Source organism: Octodon degus, unplaced genomic scaffold, assembly GCF_000260255.1.
Source record: "Octodon degus isolate 3935 unplaced genomic scaffold, OctDeg1.0 scaffold00335, whole genome shotgun sequence".
NCBI lineage: Eukaryota > Metazoa > Chordata > Mammalia > Rodentia > Octodontidae > Octodon > Octodon degus.
This window is the reverse complement of record NW_004524911.1, coordinates 669452-684494: the sequence shown is the minus strand read 5'-3', so window position 1 is coordinate 684494 and position 15043 is coordinate 669452. Positions and strand designations below refer to the sequence as shown.

General features: G+C 45.9%; 1 protein-coding gene across 3 annotated transcripts in view; it reads left to right on the top strand.

The window, feature by feature from the left end:
- Window positions 1–15043, top strand: part of Iqsec2 (IQ motif and Sec7 domain 2) — an 87911-nt gene that overhangs the window by 32108 nt on the left and 40760 nt on the right. The window contains exons 1-2 of one of the 3 annotated variants that reach the window (XM_004647892.2): window positions 8106–8234; window positions 10309–10404. The exons of 1 other annotated variant lie outside the window; for it this stretch is intronic. In XM_004647892.2, coding sequence (XP_004647949.1) covers window positions 8209–8234; window positions 10309–10404 — 122 coding nt within the window. In that variant the 5' untranslated portion in view covers window positions 8106–8208. Of the gene's footprint in view, window positions 1–8105; window positions 8235–10308; window positions 10405–15043 lie in introns of those variants that run through there. One more of the 3 variants, XM_023708160.1, reaches the window with a different exon arrangement.

Genomic DNA, 15043 nt, shown 5'->3' with positions numbered 1-15043 from the left:
TGTGTGTGTGTGTGTGTGTGTGTCAATGGATTAGGGGAATAAAAGAAATGCTGAGAGGGACTAGACCTCGGCTGCTGTGCAAACTGAGCAGCAGGGAGTGGCAGGGTCCAGGCCCGATGGCGTCTACCTCTGGGTGCCATAGGTGGTGCGGAGGTTAATTAAAGCTGAGCAGCTGGTGATGGGGAGAGCGACAGAGGTACGTACGTGGAGTCCTGTAGGTCCACAAGTTGTCAGACCTAAAGGCACCTTAAGCCAAGGTCCAGAGAAAGGCCACTCATGGCTCAAGGTCACAAAGATCAGTAGAGCCTGCTTCCTAGCTGTTTGCTCTTTGTAGTCACTTAACTTCTCGGATCCTTAGTTTCTCTTTGATAAAATAGCAACGATAGTTCTGTCTTTTGAGTTGATGAGGAAACTTAAAACAGTGCTCCTGATAAAATGGTGCCTCAACAAATTGTAATGTCCTCGGCCCTCCCCTGACAAAATCCAGTCAAATGCCACAGAGCTAAACTTCAAAAACATACAGAAGTCTGGAACTTGAAGACAGATAGGAGCTGCAGCAGCCTCATTGATCCTCTCACCAAGAGATAAGGGAGTCCAGACCTCTAGGCACTGCTGGGAGAGAGGGTCAGGCTGGAACTCAGGCACCCTGGGGATCAGCCTGGGGTTGCTAGGCACGCAAGGCTGAAAGCTGGAGGAGTTGGCCTGTTGCTAGGGAAGGAGGGAAGAGGTGGGGGAGCCACTGACACCCGCAGAGCCAGGGACGTCCCCATGGCAACGGGAGCCACTGCATCAGGAGATGAAGTGGGAGGAGGAGCCACTGCTGGCTCTGTTCCCAGAGGAGGCCTCCTACTCTGGGCCTCAGTGCCCCCATCTGTCCAACTGGAGTTTGGATTAGATAATCTCAAAGATTCTTGTTTGTTTTGACCTCCTGGCAGTCTTGGATCGCCAAGACCTCACAACCTTTTTGTGGCTCTGCCAGTCACATGTGTAAGATGCCATCAGTCCCCAGAGCTGCCCCATCTGTGTCCAGTTCTTCCTTCCCATTCCACATCCTGTTTAGTTCAGTCCTGCTGCTCCCCCTGCCCAAGCTCTCCATTCATCCTGCTCCCTTTGCCTAGGACCTTCTCACTTACTACCTGCCAAATGTTCTCTGGTTCTGGGGTCCCAACTCTAGTCCTGTCCACTCTGGAAAGCCTGCTCTGGCTACCCTCATCCCGACTGCTTCTTTCTTCCAAGACTTCTCTGGCTCTAAAGGCCTGAGCACTTCCTGCTATCCTTAGGAATCACTGCTATAATTTCTTGAGCTGCTTCTAAGAGCCAGGCCACATAGGATGTTGGCCAGATTCCAATCTTTACAGTACATTTATGATGTCATATTGCAAAGCCCCATTGTGCACGTGAGACAACACTCTGGGAACGTATGGGATTTGCCCAAGGTCCCGCAGATACTATGTAGTACAGCCCAGTTGGGAATTGAGTTCTGTAACTGTTGCTGCCCCAGGCCTGAGGTGGGGTCTGATGGATCATGGCCAACAACGGCAGCAGCGCTTGCTATATAATGGCGAAAGCTGCCCTATGCCAGGCACCACATTGGGGACTTTATCTGTTTCTCATTTGTCTTCACAGTGATCCTATAGTGAATATATTCCTGTCATTTGAAGATCAGGAAACTAAGGTTTAGAGAGCCAAAATAATTTACTACATAGTAGAATTAAGATAGTAATCCATACTGTCAGATTGGCGATCACCATGCCAACCTGGGATTAACCCAGCCATACATTCCCTGCATAGCAGACTTATGTGGGGGTAACCATTGGGGGGACAGAAGCAAACAACTGGGCTCCCTTCCTGTGGGGCACTCCCAGTCTGGGGTTGCTACACCCACAAATGAGCCAGCTCTGGCAAGCCCAGATGAGAGTGTAACAGCGAGGTAGACAGTCAGTGTGTATGAACAAGGGTCTAGAGGAGTTGAGCTGGATTGTCACAGCTGGACGGAAGAGGAGGGAAAGAGAAGGAACTGGGGTAATTCTCCCAAAGGAGGTACCTTTCCAGGAAGCTCTAGAGGGACAAGAAGGGGCAAAAGGTTCCTAGTCTCCTTCCCTTTTTGTATTCTCCTGCCCCCACCTGGCCCAGCCCCAAAAATTGGGTGACCCCTAAGTTGGCTGAGTGCCTGGCTGACACCAAAATAAACTTGCCTTTCCCTCTCTTACCCTCCCCTTGCCTCTGTCTCCTCTGTCCTGGCTTTAATTAGCAGCCCCAGGGATGAGTCACTTGGCAGCTGGAGAAGGAGGCTGCGCAGAGCCCAGTGAAGCTCTGACTCCTCCCTGAGCCTTACGGGCAGTGTCACTGTGTTCATGTGTGTTGGTGTGCATCGCTGCATGTAGGGGAGGCTTTGTGTCAGCGTGGCTGGGAAAAGCGCTGAGGCATTGTTGCATGCTGACACGTTGAGGTGTCTGCTGTATTTGTCTCTGTATGTCACTGCATGTCAGTGTGTGTGAGTGCATGGCTGTAGTGTGTTGCTGTAGTAGGAAGTGTCAGGAAATGAGAAAGCTTTTGGGATAAACAAATCAAATATCCTATAATTCCATTCACCTCTCCCAGCATAAGTGTTCTTTGTGTGTTTCTACTTATGCAAACCCTGTGCTTATAGTTCTAATTTTCACTTGTCTTAGTCTGGGTACATTTTGTTGCAGGGAACAGAAGTCCAATCAAACTAGCTCAAGAATAAGGAGAGGGATGGACTGTTGTGAGGTTACATCCTACAAAATCTGAGAACAGTAAATGAGGTATAGCCAGGCCTCTTGCCAACTGGGAGCAGGATCAGGAAGTCAAGAGCTAAGATGACTCTCGCTTTCCTGAATACATATCTCATTTCTATCCATTTCTCACAGCTTCATGGTCCCTGACATTCCCTTTTTCCTGATTTCTCTCTCTGGACTGGCTCTGTCTCTGCTACCGTGCAGCTAACATGGCCATGACCTGGAAGCTATGTGACCTTCCAGCTTTTGGTCTACCCCCATCTGATTGCAGTGATTCTTTCTAGCCTGCGATAACACAAGAAACAAGGAGCTAGATGTAGGTTGAAGTCATCCTCTTAGAAGTGAGTAAGGGTAGAAAGGTAAAATATTCGGTGCTTAGTGTTTCTTCAACTGTAAACAGTTTTTATGCACGTACAAATGAGGTTAGGGCCTGGGGGCTATTCTGTTCAGAGCCTATGAATCCAAGTTTGCCCATTTGCCAAGTATTGGCTCGTAGTCTTTTTTTTTTTTTTTTTTTTTTTTTTTTTTTTTTTTTTTCGGAACCGGGGATTGAACTCAGGGCCTTGCACTTGCCAGGGAAGCGCTTATGGCTCGTAGTCTATTGCAAGACAGCCTTTGTTTACTGCTATTTTCAGGGCCTGGAGATGTAGCTCAGTGGGTAAGTGCTTGCCTAAATGCATAAGGCCCTGAGTACAATCCCCAGTGACCAAAAAAAAAAAAAAAAGAAAAAAGGAAGGAAGGACGAATAAACAAAAATGAAAACAAGAAAGGGAGGAAGGAAGATAGATACATACTCTGGTTTCTTTTCGGATCATAGGAATCTTTTGCCTTTTATTACTATGTTTTCAAGTTCCACACTCCCTGCCCCACCCCTACATGTGGGGCTTCAACCCAGGACATTTGCACTGAGCTACATCCCCAGCCCTTTTTTATTTTTATTTTGGGACACTTCCACTAAATTGGCCAGGCTAGGCTCCAACTTGCCAAGCCTCTGCTTTAGCCTCCTAGAGTGCTGGGATTACAGATATGCACTGCCATGGCCAAGTGCTTTATCAAATATGCTGTTTTATCTAAAACTTTCCAATTATTTATTTATTTATTTAGTTAGTTAGTTAGTTAGTTAGTTTTAGTCCTGGAAACTGAACCCCGGGCCACATGCTCTACCACTGCTTCTCCCCCCTTATTTTATGCTGAAACATCTTAAATACACAGTGAATTTACCTTTGCTACCCGTTTGTGGTGATTTTCATAGCCTCAGAACAATTGGCCTAATGCTTCTGATGGTTGCTACCAAGTTCTTAGTTGCTTCAGGAGTTTTTCTATTTTATTAGGGCAGTGACTGAATTTATAGTTATTTGTAGAATATAATTACAAGAGCACATTATCAATATTATCAGCTTGACGCTTGAGCTTACTTTTCCATTAATACAAACCCTGCAGTTTTTACATTAATTACAGAGGGAATTAATGACCCCTTAGATGAGTTTTCACCTCTGAGTAAAGAGTCACGAACCAGCTGTTCCAGTAATAACTGGTCTTCCGACGTAAGGGCGATGCCCAAGCTCTCAGCTCTCCTCCTCTGGCTGAGACTACAGACTCTGCACCATCTTCTCGGGGGCCTCCTGTTTCTGGCCTGGCATATAACAGATGATGTTGTTATTTTTAAGAAAAATTGTCCTTTTATTATTACTGGAAAAGCCAGTTCTGTATATAAATGGTAAATCTAAGAGGGAGAGATGATCCCAGGCTCAGGGCAGAGTCGTCTTCAACTCCTCCTCCTCTTTTGTTTTTATTGTTCCAAATATTAATCATTGCTTTGCTTCAGAAAATGTTTACTGTATTTTGGAAAGCACTTGACACACAGTAACTTTTATTTTCTTTGAGACAGGGTCTTCTTATGCAGTTTAGGCCAGTCTTGAACTCACTGTGTAGTCCGGGCTCTCCTTAAACTCAGGGCAATCCTCCTGCCTCAGCCTCCTGAGTGCTGGAACTATAGATGTGCACCACCACCCCTAGTTCACACATTATCTCTAATCCTTGTTGCCACTCTGCCAGGTAGGGGTGATTTTCAGTTAGGGAGAGAGACTCCTAGAGGGGTAAAGTGACTTGCCTGAAGTCATCCATCTGTCCATCCCTCCATCTCTTCCTTCATTCACGGACAATGTGTTGAGTACAAAGTGCCAGTTGATACAGTGCAGTTAGTAGGATGGTGAATGACAGAGTGATGGTTCCTATGTAGATGGAACCCACTGGTCAGGAAAAAGACAATTATCCACAATTATAAGGGAAATATAGGTTGCCATGAGGCACTACAGAAGTATGCCTAACCGAGCCTCTCAGCCTGAGGGTCAGGGAGGCCTCTCCAAGCTAAAGTCCAAGATGAGGCTTAGAGGATGAGTGGAAGTGAGCCCAAGGAGGGGCGAGAAGAGGTGGGGTGAGGTGAAGTATACATTGATGCAGGCCAAACCTGTGGGAAAGGTGTTTGGCACCTGCATTTGTGAGGAACTAAAGTAATATGTGCAGTGAGGTGGGCTGTCATGAGAAAGTGTTTGGAAAGGGGGCAGAAGCACACTGGGAGGCTGGAAGTGGTGGACCCAGAGCTAAGTCACTGCAGAACAAAGCAGCAGAGTTTCTATACTTTCTAGGCTCTTAGTGATGGAGGCATGCCTGGCCCTGGGGTGCCTCTAGGTGGTCCTGGTCTGCATCAGTGCGGGAATCCAGTGGCCTCTGTGCCATCTGGTGTCCACTGGCCCAGCTTGCAGCCTCCACCTCAGTGTCATGGTCCCCCCCACAACATACGAGACCAGGGCCCTGTGCTGGGTGCTAGTGACACTGAGATGAACAAGACACTGCCCCTTTCCTCACAGAACTCTGGGCCAAGAAAAGGCCACAAGCTGTGAACAGTGTCAAGAGAAGCTGGCTGGAGGAAAAGAAGAGGGAAGGACATCAAAGAATTGACCTGTCCTGGCTGAGTGGAGTCACAGCTGTTTCGGAGGGGGCACTACCTCTAGCTGACTTTTGAAGAACAGAGAGGAGCTGGCCAGGCAGGGAGGTGACTGTTGGGGCTCAGAGGGAAAACACAGGTGATGGCAAGGCATGGGGTAGACTTGCATGCATTTCTGTCTGGGTGGGGTGCAGTCTGCCAATAGGGGAAGACTGTGACTAGCTCGAGGTGGGAGGTGGGCTAGCACACAGAAGGCGGATGGATGCCTGCCACTAGCTCAACTGCTGGGCACTTAGTGCACGGGATCTTGGGTGAGAAGCTTCCTTACTATTGGGATCACAAGCCCATGTGGGGATCCAGTGAAAATTGGAAGGTAGTATTTTTTCATACAAGTGCAGGGGCTTCAGAGGTACCTCTTTCATGCCGAGCTATGAGCTACGGGCTTCTGAAATGCTCTCAGTATACATAAGGAAACCCTTATTGTGGCCTTCAAGGCTTTGCATAATTGGGCCCCACCTATCTCTCCAGTATTACTTATCTTCCCTTTGCATATTTCACTTGGCTGCATCGGCCCCTTTGCAGTTCCCAGAAATAGTACTTCACAGCTTTTGCCCAGGTTCTTTAGTCTTTCAAGCATGTTCTCTCCTGGTTCAGTTTAATTCTATTAGTAGGTGAATGACAGTCTCCTCTCACTTGCCTATAAGCTCCCTGAGACCTGGACATTGTCTACTCTTAGTTTCTGCTCTATCCAGCACCTAGTCCACACTACTTGTAAGAAGCCACGCACACCAGTGCCTATGCCTGGGTCATGTTCTTCCCCTTTAATTCCCTTTCCCCTTTAGACCCTAGTTGGCTACACTATGCATTTATACAACATGCTCAGTCAGATATGTTTGAGTACTTAAAGTGGCTCCAGATTAAGGGATACTTCGTAGAGTTCTCTCCCTGCAACAAACAGGCTTCGCATGGTTCTCCCCACCTCCCTAGGAGAAGGGAGCCCTCAGGCTCAAGACTGCTCATGTGCATCCTGACAGGTACCTGGGAGGTGGGAATTGCCACTCCCATTCTATGGGTAGACTTGTCCCCAGCTCTGCCAGGCACCAGAGTGTACATTCTTTGCTTCATCAGGTCACACAGCATTAGCTTTCTGTTGCTTCCTGCAAGGCTAAGAGGAAGGTCTGGGCCACCCTGATCATAGTGTGATAACTGCAAATGGGTTCAAGGTGAACCTGCTGCAAGAGCTTGGAGAAATTCTCAGTGAGAGTAAACAAGTCAGGGCTGAGGCCAGAGACTGGAAGGCCAGAGCTTTTGGGAATAAGCAGAGGGAGAGGCAGCCACAGGGGGCTCACAGATGCCAACCCTGGGGTGGTCTGGAGAGCCTCATTCTCTTGGCTTTCTTGAGAAGAACTAGCTGCCCTGGCAGGAAGGCAGGAAGGCTTGCCTGTTGTCTTTCAGCTCCTGTTCCTTCTAGATCACTGGGCATCTGACTCCTCCCGGGCCGCCTCCTGCTCAGAACAGCCAGGGGCCTGGCCTCAGGTACTTGAAAAGAACAGGGTGCTCTGAACTGGAAGTGTGGTCCTCTGTAAGAGACTAGTATCCTTCAGACCCTAATGCTTCTCTCCTTTCTCCGGTGCCATTTGTATAGAGGAAAGAGAGGTGGCTGTTGCAGGCAGGAAGTCAGAATGCTAGGATCCTAGTCTGAACAGAACTTTATAAACTTATGGAGACTCTACTCTTCTCCAGGCCTCAAATGCCCCATCTGTAGAATCAGGCTGGGCATTCTCCTTGAGGGAACAGCCTGTTGATTATGTGTGGCATGTCTTCTGATTTATGCTTTTCTCTTCAGAGAACATTTTCTTGGCCAGTCTAGAAAAGTCCAGAAAAGGGTAAGAACTTTTTGCATTGGTAAGAAATGTTGGACAGGCCCTCCATGTTGATATCCTCAAAATAGGTAATTCAAATTTTACTTGATGTGAGGTGTCCAAGCACACCTCCTAAACATAGCCCATAACTGCTGAAATGAACATCTGAGAAAATCTATTGAAGGATTTCTTTGTTCATTAAGCAGTGATGTGGCTGAGGAGACAGATTCCAGATTTGTGCATGGCCAAACCAGGTCTTAATCTTGGGGTTCTGCTGATAGCACTCAACCTCTTTCCATTTCAACTTTCTCTGCATCTGCAAGAGAAGAGGCCTGGTGACACAAACTTGTCAGGGCACTTTGGGAGATTCTAGTGAAGCTGGACATAGGGGGCCCAGCTGGAGGTTTGACCCTGAGGAATAACTGTGGGCTGTAGAGCCGCTTCCTCTTAAGAGGAGTTCCCAGCCCTCCTGGGAGAGCAGGGAAGGAGCAAAGTTTCCAGTTGCAGCCTGGCTTGCCGCCTAGCAGGCCTGGCCCCGCCTCCTCGGTTCCTCCTTTAAGGGAAGGGGTGGGGAGGAGGAGGTGGTGACGCAGTGGAGGTATCCACAGGCCAGGGGCCTGCCCTTGGGACAGGTCCAGAACTCATGGAGCCCCCCAGGAAGAGCAGCAGGTAGGAATGTGGGCTCCACAGCCTGACCCCCTCCCTTCCTTCCCAGACCTGGAACCACTCCCTGAGCTGCTGATTCAGCAGCCTCCTGGCTTCCTGGTTCCTGACTCCCTCTTGGACTTTTGGAGGCCTTTGGCTGGGAGGGAGCTGGCTTGAGTGGACAAACCCATGGCATCTGGGTGCCCAACTCTGTAAGGCCCCTTGGGCCCAGAGCACCCCACCCCCAGTCTGTGGCCTGGGAGGAGTAAGCTTGGCAGCTGCCTTGGCACACCAGCCTGGCACGCACAGCATTGCAGGGCTAAGCTGCTCCAGCTGCTGAGATACCCTGGTACCAATGTTCCAGCAACCTGAGAGTCTGAGTCTCGACTCAATGGGATAGCGAGTCAGAGCAGTAGGTGGGTGACTGGCACATGAGCAATAGTCTCTGTGATGATGTCAGTTCCTCGAGAGTCTCAGATAAGAAATCTCAAAGATTCTTCATAAAGTTTTAAGAGTTGGGCATTTTCTAATTTGCTGCAAGTGAGAGAGTGGCTTGGCCTGGCCTGTAGCCCTAGCCCTTCCTGACTTTTTTGGGCTCTTAAATGGCCAGGCTCAGGCCACAACCTGCCTTCAGGGTGTTGGAAACAGGGAATGGCTGACCTGGACGGGTGGACTCCACTTCCAGCTGGTCCTGGCTCTGGCCAACCGCCGCGGCCCCAGCAGCTGCACTGTGCAGGGCAGTGCAGAGGGACCTGGCCTCCTTCACTCTTTACTGTCCTTTCTCCCTTATGCCAGTCCCTGGACTTTAATCTTGGAAAGCAGGAATAGAGGGGCCTTTGGACCCTGCACAAGGGGGAGCAGTGGGGGGTGGTGCTGGTATGGGCCCTGCTGTGGGGTAAGGGGTGCAGCACTGGCCTTAGAAACAAGATTCCTGCTTACTTGAGCCAAGGGCGGTGGCGCAGGCCCATAATCCCGGCACTCAGGAGGCTGAGGCAGGAGGATCACCACATGTTCAAGGCCAGCCTGGGCTACGTAGTGAGTTCAAGGCCAGCCTGGACTGAATAGGGAGACCCTGTCTCAAAAAAAAAAAAAAAAGAAAGAAAGAAAGAAAGAAAGAAAGAAAGAAAGAAAGAAAGAACAAAAAGACTAAAAGACTGCTCGGAGCCACCCTGTCCTCTGCCTTGCCTGGGCTCCACCTGCCCAATCAGCCCTGAGTTCTCTCCTGTCACCAAGACCACTGAGACCTTGTCAGTCTCCTCCTCCCTCACCCCTCCTCTGCTCTGGCTTTCTCTGCCTCTCCCTACCTGTCCTTTCTCTGTGTCTTTTGTCACCCTTCTCTGTCTTCCTCTTTCTCTTTCCTGTCTCTCGCGGTTTCTTGCTCTCTCCTCTGCTCTCTGCTCCTTCAGTGTCCTCCCTGCCCCCATGTTCTTTCCCCTCTTTGGGGCCACAGCCCTTCCCCCCTCTATCCTTTCTTCCTTCCTGTGATGGCTCTTTTGTAAGAAGAGCTTCCCTCAGACATCTTTTCCCTCTCTCTTTCATCTTCCCTTTCTCCGCCCCTCCTCCCTACCCATGTGGCGTCTGGTGTGAGGAGGGCTCCTTTACCCCTTCCTTGCTGTGGTGTCCCAGTGTCTCTCAGTGGCCCAGGTCCCCACGGAGTCACCTGGAACACAGGAGGCCCAGCCCGGCTCTTTTGTCTCTGCTGCCCCCTGTTGTCGTTGTGTTCTGTTTGTGGTTCCAGTGCCGTCCTCTCTTTCTTGACTGTGGTTTTTTTTTTCTTTTTTCCTTCCTTCCTTCCTTCCTTCCTTCCTTCCTTCCTTCCTTCCTTCCTTTCCTTCCTTTCCTTCCTTTCCTCCTTTCCTTCCTCTTCCTCTCCCTTCCTTTTCTCCCTTCTTTACCTTCCTCCCTCCATCCATCCCTCCCTCCTTTCCTGTCTTCCTCTCTTCCATATCATCTTCTCCCTCCTCTTCCATTCCCCATCCTCCCTTCCTTCCAACTGCCATCCCCCTTCCCCCATTAATTCACCTCCTTATCCCCATTTCCCACCTTGCCTTTCCTCCCCCCCTCTTTTTCTCTCTTTCTGTCTCTTGCTGTCTCTCAGGTCCACAGCGTCTCATACTCTACACCAGTATTGCTGTCCTACTCAGGTCCTTGACTCCATGAAGCTTACCCCCTCAGGCAGGCTGACAGAGAGCAGGTAAGAGCTAGACTCATTCCTCCTCCAATCCCTTTCCCTCCCAGACAAATATGCAGTATCATTTCCAGACCCCTCCCCCATGTCCCTTAGCCCCTAGTGTGACTGTGGAATGGGTGTTCGAGTGTCTGAGGAGAATGCTTGAGCGATCAGGTCAGGAAATAAAAGGAGACCATTGGAATCCATTTGTAGTTTATCCTTTCCTGGAGACTTTCCCCCAAAGCAGGAGTGTTTGGTCCTAGAATATGTGACATCTGAGCAGTTCTTAAGGGTGACTGGGAGTTTTCCAGTTAGGTAGGGAAAGGTGTTCAGGCAGAGCAAAGAATCTGTCCACACCTATAGGGAACATTACTTCTAAGTTAATTAGAAAACATATCTTACATCTTCTAATTTAAATACAACAAAAGGAAGTATGAACTGCAACCTCAAAAAAGCTAGGCTCTACCCACATTTAAAAGTTCCAGCACTGAGAAGGCCAAGGCAGGAGGATTGCTAAGTTTGAGGCTAACCTGGGCTACATTGTTGAGTTCAATGTTAGTTTGAACTATATAGTGAGACCCTCCAACTCCCCCCCAAAAAAGCAAAAATCTTGCATTAAAGAAGAAATAAGGATGAAATTTATAGACTATTTAGAATAAATGACATTAATAAGAGTACTATGTGTATGAAAACCTATGGGATATGGCTATAGCAGTTCCAAAGAAAAATTTATAGTCTTCATTGGTTTTATTGGAGAACAAGACAGGTTGAATTAAGTGAACTAATTATTCCATTCAATAAGGTAGAAAAAAAGTAAAAGAAAATAGAGTAATTAGTATAGAAAACACAAATTAATAATAGAAAGCAAATGATTTGCTATAATGGTGTAATTTGTTACACAGCAATAGATAACTAACAGAGAAAACTAGGAATCAGCAAAAACATAATAACTTGGTAAAGAATTGTTATCAGAAACCAAATACAGGGCCAGCCAGATAGCTCAGCAGATTAAACCACCTGCTTAGGCAGACACAGGGACCTGGTTCAATCCCTAGTGTGCTGTGCCGGCCCTGCCCCCATGGCACGGTGAGACGTGATTGAGACTGGGCGTGGTGGCGCATGCCTGTAATCCCAGCACTTGAGAGGCTGAAAACAGAAGGATCAGTAAAGACTCTGATCTACATAGTGAGACCCTGTAAACCCTGTCCTAAATACAAAAAAAAAAAAAAGAAAAAAAGAAAAAGAAAGAAACCAAATACAATAATCAAATATAACTGTGAAGCCCTACATACATTTTAGGAAGAAAATAAGAGTAACTTCTATCACCATTATTTAGCCAATAATTTTTCTAGACATTTTGTTTTGCTTCTTGAGATAAAGTCTCTGTATATTGGCCGACTTGACCTCAAACCTGTGTTCTTCCTGCCTCAGCTTTCCAGAGTTGATCCTGTATCTGGGATTACATTACAGGTGTGTGCCATCACTCCAGGATTTCTGGAGGTTTAACCAATGGGATTTTGAAAAGAAAACAGTGGCATTAATATCAGAAAGAGACTAGATGTGGTCACACACACACACGCAACCCCAGCGCTCTGGGAGGCTAAAGCAGGAAGACTGCATGTTCAGGCCCAGTCTGAGCAATTTAGCAACTTTGTGAGATACTGTCTCAAAGTTAAACATTTTTTAAAAAATGGCCAGGGATATAGCTCAGTGCACAGGCTCTGTGTTCAAATTCCTTGCAGCACCCCCTAAAAAAAATTAGTATTACTTTAAGATAATATGTACTCAAAGAGATGTCCTCGTGAAAAGATGTAAGAGGCCATTGGGCAGTCCTTAGGGTGTCCAGATGGCCCCTCTGTGACACCTCTCCATCTTCCCAATGGGTGACCACAGTCCTGCTTCTTTGGTTACTTTTGCTATCTTTACCATATGTCATTTCTTTTTACTAAAACAGTCTTCATTTAGTTTTGTATTCTTTGGAGTTTGAATAAATGAGTCCTATTGGAATTATAGTGAAAAATAGATAATCAGATAAAATGAAAATGATTACAATTAATAAGAAATATTGAGTGGGATGGATAGAACAAAATAAGTATGTGTCCAAACCATTAGCTTCTCTGAATACCAGCAATAAATAGTTAAAAAACATACTTGAGCTACATGTTGTAGCCCATGCCTGTAATCTCAGCTACTCAGGAGGTGAAGGCAGGAGGATCACAAGTTTGAGCTCAGCCCAGACAGTGTAGCAAGACCCTATCTCAAAATCAAAATAAAGAGGTCTGAAGATGTAGCTCAGTGGAAGAGCACTTACTGAAGGCACAGTACCATGTACAAGAACACTAGCCACAACCAAAACAACAACCAAAAACCCCTGCAGAGTCCCTAGGCATTTGTAAGAAATGTGAAACTTTTCTATAGAAAGCTAAAAATTTCAGTGAAGGCTATAAGATGAGTATATCAATGCTCATGTCCTGTTCATGGTTAGGCAGGCTCAACATTAAAAACAAAAAGATATTTTATCCCAATTTGCTCAAAAAGTTCAATGCATTTTACATTAAAATTTCAGTGGGTCTGGGTATGGTGGTTTGGGGAGGAAATTTTCAGGGCCAGCCTAGGCAACCTCATGAGACCCTATCTTGAAATAAAAAAATTAAAGGAGCTGGAGTATAGCTCAATGGTAGTGTACCCCTGGCTTTGATTCTTAGTTACCACCATGCCCTCAACGCCAAAAAAAAAAAAAAAGAGTATTTTATTTGGGAATTAAACAATTATATTTTTTTTGTGAAGCTGAATTTATTTATCTTTTTTTCTTCAAAATTTTATTGATAAACAGATAGCAATGGGACAGTTTCAAATCAAATCGGAAGTACAGTTTCAACAAATAACACACTGCATATTAAACAATTATATTTTAAAGTTCATTTGGAAGAGTACATGTCCATAAATTACTAAGAAAAATTTAAATGATAAGAATAATGAAGTACATGCCCTATTAGGTACAAAAACTTACCCTAAAGTTGCAGTAGTTACAAATGTTATGTCCTCAGGGGCCGGGGAGATGGCTCAGTAGAATAAGTGCTTCCCTGGCAAGCACAAGGGCCTGAGTTCAATCCCCGGTTCTGCAAAAAAAAAAAAAAAAAAAAAGAAAGAAACAAATGTTATGTCCTCAAAGAAACAGAGAAATACATAAGTGGAGCAAAATAATTTAGAAACAAATGCATATGTTCACATGGGGAGTTAATTTATGATAAAGATGCTTCAGATCAGTGAGGAGTCAGTAATTGGAATGTGACTATTGGCTACCTATTTATGAAAAATCTTAAATTGAATCCCTACCTCATACAAAAACAAATACACCATCTCTGACAAAACTAAACAAAAAAGGGGGATACAAATGAAGGACCATTTTGTATGTGTATATACAAAATAGGATAGATATACTTTCTCTTAGTTCAATGAGAAGAAAGATTTGTACTAATAGTGTTTGGACAAGATATCATGTCTGCATCCTGTACTGTGAATAACCACTACAAAGACAACAATATGCAATGTATTAATTATTGTAACTGTCCTACTAACCTGTTTTTAAACTCATTGCTATTTGTTTCTCAATAAAATTAATAAAAAAATTTTTAAAAAGAACATTCTTAAGTGAAATAAATCAGACCCTCTTGTACAAAAAAAAAAAAATACAAAAAAGACAACTGTAAAAGTACCACAAGAAAATCTAGAATATTCTTAAAGTGATGAAGGTCTTTCAGAGCATGATTTCCAGAAGCCAAGCGCACTGTGAGGGTACACACTTGTGCGGCTAGTCTAGAAGCTCAGGTAAGAGCGTTATTTGAGCTCAAGAGTATAAGGCCAGCCTGGACAATATAGTGAGATCCTAGCTAAAAAAAATTAACCAACAACAAACAAAACGGAAACCATAAAATAGAATAATTTTGGTGACATTAAAATTTAAACCTTCTATACTAGATGGGGTGACAAGTGCCTGAAATCCCAGGACTCAGGAGGCTGAGGCAGGAGAGATAATATCATGAGACCCCGTCTCTGTGTGGATGTGAAGAAAGATACTCTGCACAAAAGTTAAAACATAAACAACAGACCAGGAGATAAAATCTCTGCTAACCAGAGATCAGATGAAATTGTTAGTTTCTGTCTGTATCATCTCCCAGAAATCAATAAGAAAACGACATACAACCCATTTAAAATTGAGAGATTACATGATTCAACAATTCAGAGAAGAACAAGAAAGTTATCTAGTAAATGAGAAAGGGTGGCTGCAGAGACAGCTCGGCATCTAAGTGCCTACCTGGCAAGCAGAAGGACCCAGGTTTGATCCCTGCTACCACATGCTGTGCTGGCCCCATGCTGAGCGGGCCACCGAAACCGGGCAGGCTACCACCAAACCGGGTGGGCGTGGTAGCCCGGATGCCTGTAATCCCAGCACTGGGGAAGTGGAGACAGGAGGATCACTACATGTCTGAACTGCTTTGTGAGACCCTGTATCAAAGAAGGAAGGAAGGAAGGAAGGAAGGAAGGAAGGAAGGAAGGAAGGAAGGAAGGAAGGAAGGAAGGAAAAAAAAGAAAGAAAGAAAGAAAGAAAGAAAGAAAGAAAGAAAGAAAGAAAGAAAGAAAGAAAGAAAGAAAGAAAAGAAGA